A 15,644-nucleotide genomic window follows, 5' to 3' on the forward strand; every position below is an offset into this window, starting at 1 on the left:
AGTGATCACCTGGACTAGCTTCGATTGCTTAAGGGGGCTGGAGAGGAATTATCCAGATTTTATCCCCCTAATTGGGCTGAGTATTTATCCGTTTTTTGGCCTTTCCTAGGAGGTTACTTGGCTTCTGGGTGGGGTGGGGAGTGTATGTATCGTGATGCATACGACCTCATAATTATATGGGGCAGGCTGGATGGACCGTGTAGGTCGTTTCTGTCCATCATTTTCAGTGTGTTTGCATGTATGTTTATTTAACCATTCTGACATGCTCAAATATCTGCGTTCTATCACTGCCAATCATGGACATGGAACCAACTACCACACTAGTGCTGCCGATTCTGGAAGCTTGCGTCTCCTGCAGCTGGCAGGAGATTGGCAGTCTAGAAGGCCCACTAAAAATGGGACCTGGTTGTACTTGCATGGGTCCCACACAAAAACAGTTTTCATTGCTTCCTAAACCCATTAGAAATGTGCAATTAATCAGGTGAGAAGGTCATTGCTCTATTGCCTGCATTTGTATCCAAAAATTTACAAACAGCAATAGGACATCATAATGTTCAGAAGAAAAATAAATATGAAAGCCTACAATCTGAGGAGGAAACAAAAGAGAACCAGCATTGAATGAAAGCTCTTGTGTTATGTATTCATTCAAACTTCTCAATCAAAGAAAGCTTTTCACAAATTTTGCTGGTTTACAATTCAACTTGATAGATAATCCTGTTAGTGAACTGATACTCTTTGCAACTTCCTGGAATGTGAAATTAGCTCGGTTTACAAAACTTTTTAAAAATGTATTTTCAAACCAAAGAGGAAATGTGATTCCAAGGAAATGTTTAGTCACTTGTCACAATTTTATTTTGGGAAATACTTCCTCGTTTCAAATTAATCGGAATGCATGCTTTTTCAAACAATTAAAATGAGCCAGTCAAGTAAAGAGATGAATTTAGCAATTTTCCCAGTTTCTTTCCTTCCTTTAAAAAAGTGGTGATTTATCCTGGGTTGTCCTCCAGTACCTCATCAAAGTGGGCCACTTGATGCGTGATTATTGGTAGGCTTATCTGACCAGGGATCATCACATCTGAGTCTGATCCTCACCCCATAGTTGCTCACTTGCACTTTCCAGCAAGTAACACTGGATTGTTATAAAGCATGGGAACACTACTAGATTCATCCTCCCTTTTTAGCTCAGGGACACTTAGGGCCAATTGTAGTGTTTACCCTCTGTTGTGGTAAGAAATGCAGCTGCATCATTTGTTGGAAATACACAGAACTGTTTCCTGACTCAGCATGTCAATGAGGTAACCAGGGGTAATCATACACGAGATCTACTGTTTGGTAGTGAGCCTGACCTCATATCAGGTCTCCATGTAGGAAAACACCTGGGCAACAGTGATCACATTATTATAAGGTTTCAATTTCAAGTTATATAAGGCCAGAATTAGGTTAGATGTCAGGAGGTGGTTCTTTTCCCAGAGAATAGTGGACCTCTGGAACAGGATGCCAGCTCGTGTGGTGGACGCCGATTCACTGAATTCCTTCAAGCGAGAGCTGGACCTGTTTCTGGCTGGGGTGGAGAGCACCTCATACAAAAGATAGGTATTGCTGACAGTTATCAGGGCCAGAGTGATCTCCTAAACTAGTTTCGGTCTCCAAAGGGAATTGGAGAGGAATTTCCCAGATTTTTCTCCACCAGCTTGGCCTGGATTTTTACCTGTTTTTTCACCTCTCCCAGGAGATTACATGGTTTTTGGGTGGGGTGCAGAGTCACAGTTATGTGGGACAGGCCGTACAACATTTAAAAAAAAATTCATTCATGGGATGTGGGCGTCGCTGGCAAGGCCAGCATTTATTGCCCATCCCTAATCATCCCTGAGAAGGTGGTGGTGAGCCGCCTTCTTGAACCGCTGCAGTCCGTGTTATTTATATGGACTTCCAGAAGGCATTTGACAAGGTCCCACATAAGAGACTGTTAGCTAAGATAGAAGCCCATGGAATCGAGGGAAAAGTACGGACTTGGTTAGGAAGTTGGCTGAGCGAAAGGCGACAGAGAGTACGGATAATGGGTAGGTACTCACATTGGCAGGATGTGACTAGTGGAGTCCCGCAGGGATCTGTCTTGGGGCCTCAATTATTCACAATATTTATTAACGACATAGATGAAGGCATAGAAAGTCTCATATCTAAGTTTGCCGATGACACAAAGATTGGTGGCATTGTAAGCAGTGTAGATGAAAACATAAAATTACAAAGCGATATTGATAGATTAGGTGAATGGGCAAAACTGTGGCAAATGGAATTCAATGTAGACAAATGTGAGGTCATCCACTTTGGATCAAAAAAGTATAGAACAGGGTACTTTCTAAATGGTAAAAAGTTAAAAACAGTGAAAGTCCAAAGGGACCGAGGGGTCCAGGTACATAGATCATTGAAGTGTCATGAACAGGTGCAGAAAATAATCAATCAGGCTAATGGAATGCTGGCCTTTATATCTGGAGGACTAGAGTACAAGGGGGCAGAGGTTATGCTGCAGCCATACAAAACCCTGGTTACACTGCACCTGGAGTACTGTGAGCAGTTCTGGGCACCGCACCTTCGGAAGGACATATTGGCCTTGGAGTGAGTGCAGCATAGGTTTACTAGAATGATACCCGGAATTCAAGGGTTAAGTTATGAGGAGAAATTACACAAATTGCGGTTGTATTCTCTGGAGTTTCGAAGGTTAAGTGGTGATCTGATCGAAGTTTGTAAGATATTAAGGGGAACAGATAGGGTGGATAGAGAGAAACTATTTCCACTGGTTGGGGATTCTAGGAGTAGGGGGCACAGTCTAAAAATTAGAGCCAGACCTTTCAGGAGCAAGATTAGAAAACATTTCTACACACAAAGGATGGTAGAAGCTTGGGACTTTCTTCCGCAAATGGCAATTGATACTAGCTCAATTGCTAAATTTAAATCTGAGATAGATAGCTTTTTGGCAACCAAAGGTATTAAGGGATATGGGCCAAAGGCAGGTATATGGAGTTAGATCACAGATCAGCCATGATCTTATCAAATGTTGGAGCAGGCACGAGGGGCTGAATGGCCTACTCCTGTTCCTATGTTCCTATGGTGAAGGTTCTCCCACAGTGCTGTTAGGTAGGGAATTACAGGATTTTGACCCAGCAACGATGAAGGAACGGCGATATATTTTCAAGTCAGGATGGTGTGTGACTTGGAGGGAATGTGCAGGTGGTGGTATTCCCATGTGCCTGCCGCCCTTGTCCTTCTAGGTGGCAGAGGTCGTGGGTTTGGGAGGTGCTGTCGAAGAAGCCTTGGCGAGTTGCTGCAATGCATCCTGTGGATGGTACACACTGCGGCCATGGTGCGCCGGTGGTGAAGGAAGTGAATGTTTAGGGTGGTGGATGGGGTGCCAATCAAGCGGGCTGCTTTGTCCTGGATGGTGTCGAGCTTCTTGAGTGTTGTTCGAGCTGCACTCATCCAGGGAAGTGTAGAGTATTCCATCACACTCCTGGACTTGTGCCTTGTAGATGGTGGAAAGGCTTTGGGGAGTCAGGAGGTGAGTCATTTGCAGCAGAATACCCAGCCTCTGACCTGCTCTTGTAGCCACAGTATTTATATGGCTGGTCCAGTTAAATTTCTGGTCAATGGTGACCCCCAGGATGTTGATGGTGGGGGATTCGGTGATGGTAATGCTGTTGAATGTCAAAGGGAGGTCATTGCCTGGCCCTTGTCTGGCGCGAATGTTATTTGCCATTTATCAGCCCAAGCCTGGATGTTGTCCAGGTCTTGCTGCATGCGGGCACGGACTGCTTCATTATCTGAGGGGTTGCGAATGGAACTGAACACTGTGCAATCATCAGCGAACATCCCCATTTCTGACCTTATGATTGATTGATATGTTCTCACCACAGGCCTGACTGAGAACCTTTAGGTCAACACCGACTGGGGATTGATCCTGGGACCTTCATGGTTCATGAATATGCCATTCTCGTACATACCATTTACTATAAATACTCAGAAGGACATTGTCAGGCATGCAGTTTCTATTTTCTATCTTTGTCCTTGAATCTATTCTCTTAAAGCAAATTTTTTTTATATGTTTTTTTTTCTCCCTTTCCCTGGAATATTACCACCGAGAACACAGGCATGAGACCTTCTCCTGCCCTCCGCCAATGCTGTTCTGCGGCCAGTTGCTAGGAATTACACAAGCCTCCCAGGGTGGATACAAGATGGACTTTCGAAACAAGTGGGAGCATAAGGAAAGTGTTGCCTGTAAGTTCTTCCTCACATATCCTAATTTTAAGTTTATATCTGCACTCAACCCACTAAAGATGTGTATTTATATAGTGCCTTATCATTTTTCAGAAACGCCTGAACAGTAACACATACAATGTATTACTTTTGAAGTGCAGTCACTGTTGCTTTGCAGCAAATGTGGCAGCCACATTATACTCAGCAAGACCCCCACAAACAGCAATGAGATGGATAACCAGTTAATAAGCCCGTAATATGCCTTTCATGTACGGGGTCTCATTTTGCAAAACCGGGAGACAATAAAACAGAAATTAGCAAGCATATTTATTTGTAGGTACAAAATATTGTAATGTTCAGCATTATTTCTGAAGAAACTAAGGGTTGGAAGCAGTTTAAATGGATGCGGCATGATGATTTCAAAAGAGGTGTTTGAATTACAGCCCAAAGGGTTCAACAGAAGATGCAACACATGAATACAGTGAGCATAGAAGCTAACTCTACATAAACTAATTAAAATTGCTAATTCCAATATGCCCATCCCACCCATACAGTATTTCAGGATACTTACAACATCCAAAACTAGGCAAATGTTTCAGAAATTATATAACTTGTTGTGTTCACACAGTGGAGACCTGCTAGACAAGTTGAGGACAGATCATTTCCTCCTCCTCTCCATCCCTCTCCCTCCACCTCCACCCCCCCCCCCCCTCACCCACCCCAAGAACTGTAAACAACTACTGTTACTAGGCAACAGCTGCTGGGTAGCCACTAAAGTACATTCTAACTCCAGTTACTGAAAACATGCCTGATCACCATTCTTTATGAAGATTAAATAGGTCCCTAAAAGTCTGTCATTTGAACTGTAAATGGTGATTGTGCTTTACTCAATAATTGATTTGGGATTATTTCTGTTAAATAAATACTGTATTAACTAACTTTAACTGTTACACTTACAGCAGTGTATAAGAAACTATGCTGAGTTTTCTATACCATTTCCTGCTAAGTGAACAAAGTAAATTTGATATACTATTTACAAAAAATACTGAGGAAACCAGGCAGGTTTTTGGTTGAAGATAAAAGCTTAAATCTGGTGCAAAATGGTACCAGGAGGGGCTGTGGCTTGGGGAATGAAGGAAGATGGAGGATTCTACATCTGATACTGTTTTTAAAGGGGCAGTGCCTTCATGAAAAATGTTTGCTAAACATTCCTTTGTTTGGGGAATGAAAAAAGAGCCAGGAGAATCAGGTGACATTTTCATTATGATGATGTGGCTTGATTATGTGAAAGACTGAACAGGTTGGGACTCATTTCTCTAGAAAAGAGAAGGCTGAGGGATGAACTGATAGAGGTCTTTAAGATTACGATGGGGTTTGATAGGGTAGACGTAGAGAAGATGTTTCCCACTTGTGGGGGAGACCAAAACTAGGGGCCATAAATATAGGATAGTCATTAATAAATCCAATAGGGAATTCAAGAGAAACTTCTTTACCCAGAGAGTGGTTAGAATGTGGAACTCGCTACCACATGGAGTAGTTGAGGTGAATAACATCGATGCATTTAAGGGGAAGCTAGATAAACACATGAGGGAGAAAGGAATAGAAGGTTATGCTGATAGGGTTGGATGAAGAGGGGTGAGAGGAGGCTCATGTGGAGCATAAACAATGGCATAAAGCAGTTGGCTGACTGGCCTGATTCTGTGCTGTAAATTCTATGTGATGTGTTCAACACAGTTTACATCATGGGATTCTATATTTGTTTGAAAAAAAGATTTAAAGTGTAGAAAGTTCTAGGAACATAAAAAGTCATTAAACCAAATAAGCCCATCAGTTTTTCACCGACCAATCCACTTTCCCATTATCTCAACATATCACGTAATGCTGAATTTCTCCAGAATCATATTTAATGGCTTCTAGACACCATTCTGCTCACTTAGGGTGACTTTCTCAGCAACATAGGTAAAAAGATCCTTCTCAAACTCCTTTTCTTTCCCTTGCTTTAAACTTGTGTGCCCTGCCTTTTGTGGTTTTAAGATGATTAAAGCAATTGATAGGGTAGATAAAAAAAACTATTTCCTCGTGGGGAGAGTCCAGAACAAGGGGGCATAACCTTAAAATTAGAGCTAGGCTGTTCAGGGGTGGTGTCAGGAAGCACTTCATCACACAAAGCGTGGTAGAAATCTGGGACTCTCTCCCCTAAAAAGCTGTTGAGGCTGGGGGTCAATTGAAAGTTTCACAACTGAGATTGATAAGTTTTTGTTAGGCAAGGGGATTAAGGATTACGGAAACAAGGCATGTAGATGGAGTTAAGATGCAGGTGGGCCAAGACCTAATTAAATGGTGGAACAAGCTCGAGGGGCTGAATGGCCTATGGTTGTTCCTATGTTCCTTCGTAATAAAAATGAATGTATGGATCAAATTTTCTCAGTTGGGTAAATTACGAGAAGAAAAGGAGGTGAAAAAAAAGAGACTTCGAGAGAAACACTGAATGCAAAATTGCTGGGAACTTCTCAATCAGAAAGAACTTTGAGCTTTTGAACTATACATATATATATATATATAAATATAAATATAAATATATAAATATATATATAAATATATAAATATAAATATAAATAAATATAAAAATAAGAAGAAACAGTGAAAGGATTTTCCCACTTAAAATGATAGTGGAAATAAGAATCTTGGATTAAAAAGTTATTAAATAGTTACTTCAAATCTGCCTTTACCCAGAGAGGGAAACATTGCCTAAGACAGAGTTATGATTCCTCGGGAGGAAGTTTGCCAATAAAAATGCTAAATGCTCTTAAGGTAGACAAAGTACTTCCTCCAAATAAATTGTGCCAACAAATCTTAAGTAGATGGAGAATCAAATTAGTGAAGCTTTAAACTGATATTTTTGGAATTGATGGGGGCCGGGAGCAGAGGGGGACACGCTCTGGGTAGGTTGGAGACGGGGGAGAGAAGGTTGCGGCAGAGTTAGAGTTCGGGGTGGGGGGGGGTGGGGGTGGAGAAAAGCTTGTGGCAGAGATTGGGAAGGGGGTAGCCCAGGGCAATGGAAGCTCAAGGCTTCCTTGTGAGGCCTGGAGGAGCACTCCTGCCCCTTCCTGGCCCACAAGGAAACCGAAAATAAAACTTTTAAACTTACCTTCTGGCCCACCATCTGGCTCCCGACAGGTTTGCCTGACGGGGAAGACATCACTGCCTCCAACGCTTGCTCAGGCCTTCATGTAAAATTGCAGATCAGGTCCTGAAGACATCATCGGACCCTGCACATTTAAAGTAGGACCCCACTTCCTTCCTGCAGGTGTCCTGCTCGCCTGTTCAAAAGAGCAGGTTAATATCGGGACACAGTGGGAAGGCAGTGGGATCAAAGCGGGTAAGTGACTCACCTTATTTTAACTGTCCTCCCCCCACCCCCTGGTTTCTGCCAAACAAGTTAAAATCGGGACCAAGATCTCTGAATAGCAACCTTTGCATTCTGGTTTGTTGTTGACCATCCATGGATTCTCTCTGGCCTATCTATCTCTCCCTGATAGCTTCAAATGGATTGCTCAATATTTTTTTTAAAAATATGATTGGGTCAAAACAAATTTAAATATGCACCTCTTAATCACAGAAAGAGCTGCCGTTCAAACACATATACAAACAAACCCCACGGTATTTGTATTTGAATTGAATGGTTTGGCCCCTCCCTCCAGATGTGATATGCATATTCTGGTTGTTCTTGTTTTGATTGTGTAGCAAAACGAGCGAAGCCATTTTCTTGGCTTTTAACCCTGTATGTACATGATTGAAAGACAGAGGCAAATATCATGATGCACTATAGACAAAAAAAAATGCTTCATTTTTGTCACAGAGGCAAAGTGATATTTTTTATAAGCATCTCTGGTGTTGAAAATGAAAATGCCACATTGCTGCTATGGGAATATTTCATAACAGTGTTGGGGGACAGAGTAGAGGAAACATTATCTGTGATACTAGTTGACCTGGGAATAATTGTTGTGGCATGGGATGAAAAACTGGAAAAATGCTGTATTTCCCCATGACTAACGTCCATCATCTTGGTGAACACAATTTACTGAAAAACATGGATTATAAATAAGATAACAAAGCAACTAACCACACAAAGCAGACCGCAACTTCCTCACAATTTGCTTTTACATTTTGCATCCTTGGCTTGCTTTTCAAAATATCTCCAGGTCTAGAAAAAAGTCATATCTGGTCTGCAGGTTTTCAGAGGAGAGTATAATACAAATTATACTTTGAATGACAAATTGTTATTCAAAGTACAAAATTTAAAATTGTACATGCAAATTTGTTTAATGATTGCTTTAAGCAAATGAACATCTGCCTCTGCTGGAGATGGTGAGCACTTCTCAGATATACAACACCATGAATAATCACCAGGTTATGGGGTATGTCACACGAGAGATGAGCATGATTGGTAATATGGAAAGTAGTTGCTCAAAAAGTTTAACTTAACATCTTCCAGTGCTGACGAAAGGTCTTCAACCTGAAACGTTAACACTATTTCTTTCTCCACAGATGCTGCCTGATTTGCTGAGCTTCTCCAGCATTTTCTGCTTTTATTTAGAATGATACCCGGACTTCAAGGGTTAAGTTACAAGGAGAGATTACACAAATTGGGGTTGTATTCTCTAGAGTTTCGAAGGTTAAGGGTGATCTGATCGAAGTTTATAAGATATTAAGGGGAACGGATAGGGTGGATAGAGAGAAACTATTTCCGCTGGTTGGGGACTTTAGGAGTGGGGGCACAGTCTAAAAATTAGAGCCAGACCTTTCAGGAGCGAGATTAGAAAACATTTCTACACACAAAGGGTTGTAGAAGTTTGGAACTCTCTTCCGCAAATGGCAATTGATACTAGCTCAATTGCTAAATTTAGATCTGAGATAGATAGCTTTTTGGCAACCAAAGGTATTAAGGGATATGGGCCAAAGGCAGGTATATGGAGTTAGATCACAGATCAGCCATGATCTTATCAAATGGCGGAGCAGGCACGAGGGGATGAATGGCCTACTCCTGTTCCTATGTTCCTATTTCAGATTTCCAGCATCCGCAGTATTTTGCTTGTGATTTGGAGAGTTGCTATTGCTTCAAACTCTGTGCAGTGACCTGCAGAATGTTTTTTGGCAGAACTAGCTTGACATTAATTTACCATCTGCTTACATTTGTTGACCTGTGAGTAAACACTGGCATCATCTGAACACGCCCCACAAACTATCCTTGATTTCTTTTTTTGTGAATATTGTGATAATCGAGGGGTGTTTGTGCTGGGTGATGGATAGATTTTCCATTTTTGAGTACCAAATATCAGCATTAAGCACTCCCAGGTGACATAGAATACTGGTTAGATGCACAGTAAAGCATCCCTCAATTATTCTCCAACAACGTACCTCATTCCCAACTTCAGAAGATCACTCATGCATCAATGTGACATTTTTACTTTCCAACACAAATCATCCTGTAGGTTCTCTCAGTGAAACTGCCATATCACTGTGGTTTTATGCTGTGGGCCAGTGCCCATTAAAAATTGGTCTGAAACTGCCCAAATTAATTTCACATTGCACCTTTATATCTAGGAGAGAGAAGAGATCTTCATAATCATTATTCTGGAAAATAATTAGAAAAGTTCATTTCTGGCAGTAAACTGTCAGACAGGGGCACAAGGGTGGGAAATGAAAAATAAGGTCATGTTGGTGCTTTTCTGGGGTTGGAGGTCAATGTACATTGTTTATGTGCATAAGATTGTGGACATAGTAAAGCCCCAGAGCTAACAGGAATGGAACACTTGGAGTTACTGCTTGGGACAGGCTCGATGGACTAGCTGGTCTTTCCCTGTCTGTCTTTTCGAATGTTTGTAAAGGCAAAGGTTTGGCATGGCAAATTGTAGACTCGGAGCACAGGAGGCCACTCAGCCCATCGTTCTTCTCATTGGAGCACAATGCGTGATACCACTGAGTGCCATTATGTTGATTTGATCTCAGTCCCCCCAGCAGTATTTAAATCCCCATCTCAGTTGTATCATTATAAAAGTGATGAGTGAAGGTCATTCACTTCTTCATGGAGAAGGAGCAAAGGAACATTGGAGGGGGAATCAACCTGGGGCCATTAGCTGGACTCACACTGGCATTGGCAGAGACTTGGGAGGCAATTTTAACCTAATTCTCTGGGCAGAAAACTCTCTGGATCGGGTGCAACACTGGTTTTACACCCCGCCCAATTTTACTTTCCACTGACGTCACTGGAGACCAGTATCGAGCGGGTTGTAAAACCAGCGTGCCCCCCAATCCCGTGGGTTTCCATCCTAGTGAGTAAGGTTAAAATTACCCCCATGATGTTTGCACCGCCCACTAGTATTGAGAATTAACGTTAATTCTAACACAAATCCCTGCCTGTGCTGTGGCCTACATCAGGATTGTCCAAGCTTTTTGTCCTCACGGGTCTTTGGCCGAATACCACAATACCTCATGGGCTACATACAAAGTTTAATTCCATGTTCCCATTAGTTTTCAACTCTCTCAAGTTGCTGATATCAACAAATCTGGTGTTCTGGTGTAGGATTTATTCACTCATGAGGGGACAACACTAATAACAGCCCTTTCCAAACCTTCACAGCAAAACTCAACAGCACAAACTAGCAAGTAAAAAATATGAGCACAAGTAGAATTAAATTGTCTGGGATTCCAGGGTCGGATTGCCAGTGCTTGTGAGCTGGATGTAGCCCACAGGTCATAGCTTGAATATTTTCTGTCATCCTAAAAACAAAAATAAATTCCCTGCTCTCATGCACCGTTTCCCGATACCATAGACAATAACCAATACATACATCTCATAGCTAGGGTTGCCAACCCTCCAGGAGTCTCCAGGAATTAAAGATTAATCTTCAGGACACTGCTACGAACAACACCAGGGAGAAAAATCATAGGGGGCATTAAAAAAATTGTATGTTGTTTCTCATATAGCCATGCACTTACCTCACACAGATCCCCTGCAGCCATGTGTTGATCGATTTAAAATGGTACTTCATATCCCCATAAGAGGTGGAAACAAACTTGTAGGAATCGAAATTCTGCACTTTACCCCTCCCCCAGCGAGCACCGAGGGTCCGTTCTCCATCTCCAACCCAGATCTCAACATGGACAATATCATGGGGCTGAAATTTGGCTATAAACAAAAAGAATGTAGAACTTCAGTATTTCAATAAGTTAGACATCTGTGAAATGGGCTGCAAAGCATGAATGAATACAATCATAGGAATTAATACAGTAGCTGAATTTTAGTGGGTTTTATTGTTCTGTTACACTGAATTACATAGAATGTACAGCACAGAAACAGGCCATTTGGCCCAATTGGTCCATGCCAGTGTTTATGCTCCACTCGAGCTTCCTCCCACCCCTACTTCATCTCACTGTATCAGCATATCCTTCTATTCTTTTCTCCTTTGTGTGTTTATCCAGCTTCCCCTTAAGTGCATCTACACTATTCGCCTCAACTACTCCATGTGGTAGCGAGTTCCACATTCTCACCGCTCTCTGGGTAAAGAAGTTTTATAAGTAAAGAAATAAAATAGTTGGCATAATAGAATACAGATGGGCACAAATGTACTGCATTTGACCCTGCTATTTACTGGGGCTGTAAAAAGTGGAGAAATTATACTGGTGAACCAATGCGTATATCACAGATTTGTCATAGTCTAATACATTAGCATATAACCTTAATTCATCAAGAAATGGTTAATTCTGTTAATTCTCTCCCAGATACTGTTATGACTTACAACTCTGTCCCTTCCCTTAAATTAATTTGAGAGAGTAGTTTAATGATTCATACTCAGTATTGTACCAAATAATCTCAATTGGAGCTGTTAACCTGTGAAGTGGGCATGCTGGGGTGATTCAGATCTCTGGGCTCTCCATGAAGCACATCCACTTCTCATCACACTGACGTCCATGATTATTCTTTTACAGTCTAATCGTGTGTTTTTTTTTCTCCAATGCTTAACCTACATTTTTGATTATTGAAAGACTCTATCGCAATCTATCCCTAATGAGTCCTAAACAATGCAGCCTTTGTGATAATGGATCCTTGCACCCTACCACAGTGCAGGCCTCACAATGATAGACTCTATCGGTACATTATTACCCTCGCAATGGTCCCTTTCCAAAAGGTAACTCTTCCCAGTGAATTTCAGTACAAGCAGCTCCTCACAATCTCATACCAATTTTGAAATCTTACACTTACAGAAGAGAAAAATAAAATGGAGATTAAAAAAAATCTACTGGAACAGTAAGGGCTGCGCTCTCAAGAATAGTCCTCAGGCAAGTGGTCAGGGTAAATGGATAATGTGGCTGGCGTTCAGACTCGATCATTGTAAATAGGAGAATACCGGGAAGGTTTCCTTCTCTAGCATTGTTTCCCTGATTGTGATAAGTTAAAACATTTTTTAGAAAGAAGCTCTGCCTTTCGTAGTGTTGGTCCAGTGAACGAAAGTAGTAATTGCACATGTGCTTCCTGACTAGTAACAAAAATCAGTAACATCCTGTTCATGAGGGGAACTCAAAGGTGCAGTAAAATAACAAATGTGTGTGCACTGATTCGGTACATAAGGTTCCGACACACCATGCCTCAGAGTGCTCGGACACAAATCTGAATTCATACGTTCCTTGATCTTGACTGGGTCACTGAGAGATAGGGACAGCATTGAGGCAGCGTACTTCACCACAGGATGGAAGGTAAGGATCTGTGGGTGAGTTATCTCTGGGGCTTTATTCACACATCTCTCAGTGGCAGGGTCAAGAGTAGTATTGGCAAAGGGCTGGGAACTGGTTGCATGATAGTTTGTGGAAATTTAAGAAGAAAAATTAATTTTAAAATGGGGTGAGTGCAGAGAAAAAGAAATGTAAAAGTTAGATGCAATCACAAAACTAATTTGGTGTGTACATGAATGATAGGCCACAGAATTGATACCTTTGGGGTTGAAGTAGGTCCCCGAGATGAACACAAGATCCCCCGGTTCCATCTTTTCCTGAGTTGTTGTGATGGGAAGGGTGTCAAAGTGGTAAGCCTGGTTTCCTGGTCCAATGATGAATTCAAAGTCATCCTTCAGATCCCGCACAACTCTTCTCACTAACCCACAGCAATCCAGAAACAAAGGAGACTCATATTCTGGAGCTGACAAAAAAAAATTGAGGCAAAAAAGTAGCTGCAATAAATTTTTGCAGATCAATAACCAATTTACTCATTTAGCCATACAGTATATATTATCATTAAAATGTCTCAACCATGAGCTCCCCAATTGTTGTGTTTGTAATGTAACACCCAATGTAGCACTGAACATTATAAACTACAGAGGTCCTGAGGTTCAATCCCTGGTCTGTGCTGGGTTACCTGATTTCAGCCGGGGCAGTACTCGGATTTTACAATTGGCCTCAGCAACCTAGGACTAGGGATGGGAAAATCAGCGAGGGTTCCTGCTCCTGATCGCTATTCAATGATCCCACTTGAAAGTGCACTTGCGTGGATATTGGGTGAGGATAAGATGGGACTCAGTGTGATGCCCCCACCCCCCCATGATGGAAAGCTTTCTAGCACTAACTGTCTAGGCTCACACATGAAAAATGGCCACTTTAGCAAGGTATAGGAGGGTTGCCAGTGCTTGTGCAACCATACCATACCATATATCACACCATGAGTAAGCCCCCATTGATTTACCTGATAAATTGAAATAGGAGGGGGTTGCCAGCATTGTTCCTGGTCTCTCAGGGGTCGATTGTTAATGTTTTATATGTGAAGGTGCTAGTTTAATGTAGCCTGAATGCAGACATTTTATACGCAATTGCTTCAGTGAAACATCATAATGTTGCACTGTCAGTTGGTAACACTTTAGCCTCTGAATCAGAAGGCTGTGGGTTCAAGCCCCATTATGGGACTTTAGCACATAATCTAGTCTGCCACTTCAGTGCAGTACTAAGAGGGATGAAATGTTAAACCGAGACCCCGTCTGCCTGCTCAGGTAGACGTAAAAGATCCCATGGCACTATTTGAAGAAGAGCGGGGGGAATTCTCCTAGGGTCCTGGCCAATATTCATCCCTCAGCCAGAACCACCAAAAATAGAGCATCTGGTTGTTCATTCATTTGCGGTTTGTGGGACTTTGCTGTGTGCTAATATGTTATCGTGTTTGCCTACAAAAACAGTGATTGCACTTCAAATCCATTGACTATAAAGTGCTGTGCAATGTCCTGAGGGCGTGATAAGGTGTTATATCAATACAAGTTTGTTTGTTCTTTCTTCCTGTAGCGACATCATAAATAGGAAGCATAGAGCAGAACTTCATGAATTAAGGGAGGTTCTTTACAAAATGTCTGCTGCCAGCCTGTTTCACAAGTTCAATACAGTAACAAGGGGAGACTGAAAGAAAGACACCAGCAAGTGTTCCTTTATAACGTTGGGGGATTTATGGGACAAATCAGAGGATAAAATTACTCTTTTAAAACAAAAGTTCATTGTTCCTACCCTTGAAAAATAAAAGTTGAATGTTCGCAGGCAACAAAAAAGCTGCCCCTGTTCAGATCACTGAACGTAGAACAGATTTTAATGACTGAATTGGGCTGACTATCCCCTACCAGTTTTGGTGAATGTTTGTATTTTTCAGGTGAAGGGGTGACATTGTGGAGAGTGGAACAGTGTAGAGCTTTGGACATCCAGTTTCAGATCCAGGCAGGTTGGGCATAGGCAGAAACAGCGTAAAGCTCCCCTTTCCTCTGACCCAACCTGTTACACCATTGTGATTTAAGCACATAAGAAATAGGAGCAGGAGTAGGCCAATCGGCCCCTCGAGCCTGCTCCGCCATTCAATAAGATCATGGCTGATCTGATCCTAACCTCAAATCTAAATTCATGTCCAATTTCCTGCCCGCTCCCCATAACCCCTAATTCCCTTTACTTCTAGGAAACTGTCTATTTCTGTTTTAAATTTATTTAATGATGTAGCTTTTATTTCTTTATTTCTCTAAAATTATTTCTTTTTAATAATTTTTTTTAACCAAACATCTACAGTGCATTTGATAGATTTTGGTGCAGATTTATGGCAATTTGTGACGCCTCATCATTATATTGTAGAATCTTACAGCACCAAAAAGGGGCCTTTCGGCCCATCATTTGCCAGCTATTTGAAAGAGTTATCCAATTAATTCCACTCCCCCGCTCTTTCCCCCATACCTCTGCAAACTTTTCCTTTTCAAGTGTATATCCAATTCCCCTAAGAAAGTTACGATTGAATCTGCTTCCACCACCTTTCAGGCAGCGCATTCCAGATCATAACAACTCGCTGCATAAAAAAATGTCTGCTCATCTCCCCTCTGGTTCTTTTGCCA

General features: G+C 41.7%; 1 protein-coding gene across 12 annotated transcripts in view; it reads right to left on the reverse strand.

Annotated features, from left to right (window-relative positions):
• The window catches only part of LOC137300980 (probable beta-tubulin polyglutamylase), a 273,624-nt gene that overhangs the window by 98,933 nt on the left and 159,047 nt on the right, over positions 1-15,644 (reverse strand). For all 12 annotated transcript variants that reach the window (XM_067970292.1, XM_067970294.1, XM_067970290.1 and 9 more), the window contains exons 3-4: positions 13,238-13,441; positions 11,248-11,437 (exon numbers count right to left, since the gene is read on the reverse strand). In XM_067970292.1, coding sequence (XP_067826393.1) covers positions 11,248-11,437; positions 13,238-13,441 — 394 coding nt within the window. The remainder of the gene's footprint in view (positions 1-11,247; positions 11,438-13,237; positions 13,442-15,644) is intronic.

The sequence above is a fragment of the Heptranchias perlo genome, chromosome 32 (genome assembly GCF_035084215.1).
Source record: "Heptranchias perlo isolate sHepPer1 chromosome 32, sHepPer1.hap1, whole genome shotgun sequence".
Classification (NCBI taxonomy): domain Eukaryota; kingdom Metazoa; phylum Chordata; class Chondrichthyes; order Hexanchiformes; family Hexanchidae; genus Heptranchias; species Heptranchias perlo.